The sequence below is a fragment of the Nicotiana attenuata genome, unplaced genomic scaffold (genome assembly GCF_001879085.1).
Source record: "Nicotiana attenuata strain UT unplaced genomic scaffold, NIATTr2, whole genome shotgun sequence".
Taxonomy (NCBI): domain Eukaryota; kingdom Viridiplantae; phylum Streptophyta; class Magnoliopsida; order Solanales; family Solanaceae; genus Nicotiana; species Nicotiana attenuata.
In genome coordinates, this window is record NW_017671354.1 from 128,918 (window position 1) to 134,491 (window position 5,574).

General features: G+C 39.2%; 1 protein-coding gene across 1 annotated transcript; it reads left to right on the forward strand.

The window, feature by feature from the left end:
• Positions 1 to 1,438: 1,438 nt before the first annotated feature.
• Positions 1,439 to 5,288, forward strand: LOC109207760 (TPR repeat-containing protein ZIP4). Its single transcript, XM_019370743.1, has 5 exons — positions 1,439 to 2,818; positions 3,326 to 3,515; positions 3,582 to 3,614; positions 3,711 to 4,331; positions 4,530 to 5,288. Exons 1-5 carry the CDS (start codon positions 1,503 to 1,505, stop codon positions 5,133 to 5,135), a joined length of 2,766 nt encoding a protein of 921 aa, XP_019226288.1. The 5' UTR covers positions 1,439 to 1,502; the 3' UTR covers positions 5,136 to 5,288.
• Positions 5,289 to 5,574: the final 286 nt, after the last annotated feature.

Consider the following 5,574-nt stretch of genomic DNA (forward strand, 5'->3'; position numbering starts at 1 on the left):
AGGGCGATGTGCATAGATAGCCACTAACAGCTTATGTCTTTATTTTAAAGCCAGCGTTTTAAATGTCTTTAGTCTTTAGCCACTGGTTTAATAAACTTTAACTGCTCGGACAAAAATACCCTTCTGCTCATGTCCTTAACTTCAGGACTACATGTCCTTAACTTTTGAACTTGAAACTCTAAGTTCAGGACTTCAGGACTACATGTCCTTAACTTTTGAACTTGGAACTCTAAGTCCGGGACTTCAAGGTTACATGTCCTTAAGTTTTGAACTTGGAACTCAAACTTCAAGACCAAGCGTCCTTAACTTTTGAACTTGTAAGTCAAAGTTAAGGACCTATTATCCTTAACTTTTGAACTTGTAACCGTAAGTTAAGTACTGCTTGTCCTTAACTTTTGAACATGTAACTGTAAGTTAAGGACTGTCTGTCCTAAACTTTTGAACTTTAAACTCAAAGTTAAGGACTGCATGTCCTTAAGTTTTGAACTTGAAACAATAACTTAAGGACGGCATGTCCTTAAGTTTTGAACTTGAAACAATAACTTAAGGACTGCATGTCCTTAAGTTTTGAACTTGAAACTATAAGTTAAGGACTGCCTGTCCTTAACTTTTGAAACTGAAACTCAAAGTTAAGGACTGCCTGTCCTTAACTTTACAACTTGGAAATCAAAGTTAAGGACCTATTGTCCTTAAGTTTTGAACTTGTAACTGATGTCTGTCCTTAACTTTTGAACTTGAAAATCAAAGTTAAAAGATTTAAATTTGGGAGAGTCTGCGACATTATTCTTTGGCTATGAATTGAAATCATTATTTTTTTTCTTTTGTTTTGTGCTTTCCAACCGAACCATGCAAGGAGAGCATATGGTCTACACCCTACTTACAAAGTTCTGTTACTAACTTTTGAACCATGAATATTGAAAAGTTCTGTTAAAGAGCTTGTCTTTTAATGAATGCTTACAAACGATGTGCATTAGAATGACTGTGTAGATAGGCTCCGCCGCCTCAACATAATGCAACAGTTATGGAGAAGGCACGGAGAGAGAAGCAAGGGTTTGGGAAGAAAAGCAAGGGAAGAAAGGGTAAAAATATCTTTTCATATTAATTTTAATAGGGCAGTGGCTATTTTTGCTCAACATTAGAATTGCTGGATAAAAAATAAATACCACCTTAAATAGTGGCTACACCATGCCATTTCTACATTTTTGTACTACTTTCAGAATTTATATTTTAAAATCTCATCTCCTTGTTTAACAAATACTTTAAGTTACAGTGTTGGAATTAATGTTTTTCCTTCGCTCATCAACAATTAATTTTTCTTTGATTTGTATGTCTTGGTAATTTTATATGAATTAACTAGTTGATAATAAAAGCTAGAAGTAACAAAAAAAGTCAAGTTATAAAGTGATGGGTTAATTCATTCTATATTTTCCCATTTCCCTCCAAAACAAACCGCGACTACGTTGCTCTCATTTCAAATTTCCCAGTAACCATCGCTCACAAATATGAAAATTGACGAGATCTCTACGCCGGAGCTCCGGGGAGGTCAAAACGACCTTCACAGTCAACTATGCTCCCAAATCGAATCATCAATCAAAGATATCGAGAAACACGTACCTGGAACTGCCTTGCCGGATTCCTTCTCCACCGATCTCCGGCGTAGTATCTCTCAGCTGAATTCCCTCTCTCCTTACCCTAACTCCGTCAAGCTCCACATTTGGAAACTATCCTACCGCCTTTGGAATGCTTGTGTCGATCTTTCAAATGCTGCCGGTTTTAAAACTTGGGGTCATAAAATCGATGAGGAACACGCAAAGCTGCGTCAAGTATCAGCTGACCTCCTCTTCCTCGCCTGTGACGTCTCAGGTATCCCCTCGCCGGCTATTAAATCTGCGTCCTTCTTCTATAAAACAGGTCTTATTTGGCACGATCTTCGAAAATTCGAACACGCTAACTATTGCTTCGAGAAAGCTACGGATCTGTTATCGAAAGTTGAAATCAGTACTATTTCAGAAAATGAAGAGAAAAGGTTTCTGTTAGATCTAAATATTGCTCGATCACGTACAGCTTGGGAAGTCTCTGATAGAAATTTAGCGGTCGCTCTATTGAGTCGATCGAAAAGCATGCTCTTCGCTGTTGCGGAGAACTATAAAGCTTTAGCTAATCAGTATTTGACATTTGGAAAAGCAATACTATCGAAAAATGAAGTTTCTGGAGTGAATGAAGCATTGAGACTGATGAATGATGCACTGGAATTGTGTGAAAGGGGTTTGACAGTTGTGAAGAGGACAGAGGACACGTTAGCTTTGAAGGAACTGAGATCGAAGACGCTTAGGTTTTTGGCAGCGGTTCATTTGCAGAGAGATGAATTCGAGAGCGTGTTGAAATGTGTGAAGGTTTTGAGAAACGGTGAGAAGGATCAGCATCCGAGTCTTAGTGTGTTGGCAATGAAAGCATGGCTGGGATTAAGGAGGTTCGGGGAAGCGGAGAAGGAGCTAAGAGGAATGGTAGTGGATAAGGGGATTCCTGAAGGAGTTTGGGTATCGGCTGTTGAATCATACTTTCAAGTTGTGGGGGCTGCTGGAGCAGCAACAGTGAAGGGAGTGTTTCTAGGACTACTTGGAAGGTGCCATGTTAGTGCTGGTGCAGCAATTAGGGTGGTGAGTAAGGTACTAGGGGATCCTGCTGGTGCTGGTGAAGAGGCCAGATTGAGGGCAAAGGTGGTATCGGACCTGGTGTCTGATGACAGGATTCTGACGCTCTTGAGTGGAGAGGATACTTCCAAAGAGAGAACAGCTATGCATGCTCTTCTTTGGAACTGGTATATTCAATTGTTTTTTGCTTTCCTGCTGAATACATCTTTCATATTCTGATAGTCACATAGAACTTGAAGTCATGAATTCAAGCATTGAATAAAAGGAGTTGCATTCTCGATTCAATTAATGCCTTATTATTAAAAAGGACGCAAATATAGCAGAATGGTTATTGAGGATTCATATAGTGGATCTCGACTAGTTGGGCTTGAAGCATAGTTATTGTATTACAAATAGCAAGCCTTTGGCAGTTACTAGCAGTCTATCATAATTGTTACTAGTATTTCTTATTGGTAATATGTGAAATGGATATACTCTCTGAAAGATTTCAATCTTGACTGCTTCAGCCCTAACCCCTAAATTCCACAGCTTGGCAGAGAATGGAATCATAAAAAGGAAAAAGGAAAGCATTGATCAAAACTTTCTTTTTGGTTCTTTACGTAATTGCAAATGTATTTATGAAGTGGCAATGCTTTCTATTTATCATTTAACATCAACTTTTGATTCTTCCACAGTGCAGCAGAACACTTCCGGTCAAAAGATTTCCAGACCAGTGCTGAGATATTTGAAAAATCTTTGCTTTATAGCCCTTCTGACATAGAGAGCAGAAATCTCAGAGCAAAGGGATTTAGAGTTTTATGCCTCTGCTATATGGCCGTTTCACAGTTAGATCGTGCTCAGGAATACATAAACGAGGCAGAGAAGGTGCATTCAAAAAATTAATCACATTTTCTCTCGTTAACTTGATCTGATACTTTTCCTCTTTTGCAGCTTGAACCAAATATAGCAAGTACCTTCTTGAAGGTGTGATTGCTCTCCCCTCCCTGAATATCTATGTATTCAATTGATGCTCCTAATTGTTTGGCTATCTGAATTTTGAGATATACATGAATATGGCAGTTTAAGATCTACCTGCAAAAGAACGAACCCGATGGTGCTATCTCTCAGCTGCAGGCAATGCCAAGTCGCCTTGACTTCACCACTGAATTCCTCTCTCTAGCTGCTCATGAAGCTATTGTCTGTCGTTGTCATCCAGTTACTGTTGCTTCTCTGTCGCTTCTCTTGAATTTCTACCCCACAGGGAAACAGATGCCAACAACTGAGGTTGTAGTTTTCAGGACTTTAGTCACGACTCTATCTCAGGGTCCTCAGAATGATTCTGATATCCTAAAGCAGATGAAACGAGCTCATACTCGGCTATCTGAACTAGGTGCTGACAAATTTTTTGGGAAAGGCGAGATTGGGAGACGGGAAAGGAACTGGTTTTCAGTGAATGCATGGAATTCCGGTGTTAAAACGGGGCAGGAGGACCAACATGCACTATCTGCAGAGTTCTTTAGATTGGCATCGGAGTTTTATGGTGCTTCAATCGATGAAGAGAAAGAAGGGAACCATGTAATGGTATGCAAATCACTGATTATGACCGTGTCTGCAATAATCTCAGATGAGAGGCAAAGAAAGAGTACATTACTGGAAAATGAAGTGAAGGAAGCTATTTCTTTGCTAGACAGAGCAGGAAAGGTAACCAATTTCGATCAATGGATATTTCTTCTTCCATTTATTTGACTTTCACATTTTATTACTTTGTCGTTTGTTATTTTGGTTCTTATCTGATTGAAATTTCTTAGCCGCCTGATTATGGAGCTATTACGTTCATGATCTTCAAGACATGGTTTTCTCTAGACTATAATTTTCATTGTCATGTGATGCTTGATGCAGATGTTAATGTCAAGCTCAACGGAATATGACAAGTTAGAGGCCATCATTGAGCCTAAACTCTTGTTTATGTACACTTGGTGTGCTTTTGATCTGTATTCAAGGCTTGATGACACAGGAAGTCAACAGCTCCTCCTTATTAAGCGTTTTGCAAATTCAAAATGTTGCAATCCAAATCATCTACTTCAGATTGGCATTGACGCTTCACAAGGACCACGTTCCAACCACGAAGTAGCGACCTTTGCATTAAGCACCTGCCTCTCCATACTCCTGGCCTCATCTTCGCCTGATTATGAAAGTGTGGCACTCATACTGAGGAAACTTGTTTGTCTAAGAAGCATCCATGGAGCTGATAGCAATGACGATGCAACAATGGAAACGTACAAGCAAGCATATAGGATAATGGTGGGTTTGAAGGAAGGAGAATATCCAGTTGAAGAAGCGAAATGGCTAGCCATGACAGCATGGAACAGAGCAGCAATCCCAGTGAGGATGGGGAATATGGATGAAGCAAAGAGGTGGATGTCTATGGGGTTGGAGTTGGCCAAGAAAGTCCCAGGGATGCAAACATACAGGTCATGCATGGAAGATTTTGTTGCTGGCTTTTAGAAGAAACTGTCAGGGTCATGATGATGGACAAAGTAACATTAATGCACTAAATTCTTCTATGTACGTAAGATCATAGATAGATTCTGTAGGTGTTGAAGTTAATCACGAATATCATTTCAAATATTGCCTAGAGTAATTTTGTTTCTTCTGTTAGAGCTATTAACTTGAGGAATGACAGCTTCTATATGGAACTGAAGAATTGTAAAGGATCTGGCTAAGCAGTGCGTCCAGAAATTAGTTATCTAGGCAAAGGGATAATTGATCCCTGGCAAAGAAGTGGTATCTTTGTGAAAGCTAGCTTTAGGGCTTTAAAACTTGTGGAACACGTTTACTTGGTTTATCAAGTTCTACGTCTTAGTTATCATCACACAGTTGAAGTACAAAAGAGAAGATAACTTGTAATTCAACTCTTTATCAAAAAAAATAAAATAAAAATTGG

Bases quoted from the DNA above. Each gene is read 5' to 3' on its own strand.
- LOC109207760 (XM_019370743.1), top strand. From the start codon at position 1,503: ATGAAAATTGACGAGATCTCTACGCCGGAGCTCCGGGGAGGTCAAAAC. The intron at 3,516-3,581 runs GTGCATTCAAAA...CCTCTTTTGCAG, and splicing joins ACATAAACGAGGCAGAGAAG to CTTGAACCAAATATAGCAAG. The intron at 3,615-3,710 runs GTGTGATTGCTC...TGAATATGGCAG, and splicing joins TAGCAAGTACCTTCTTGAAG to TTTAAGATCTACCTGCAAAA.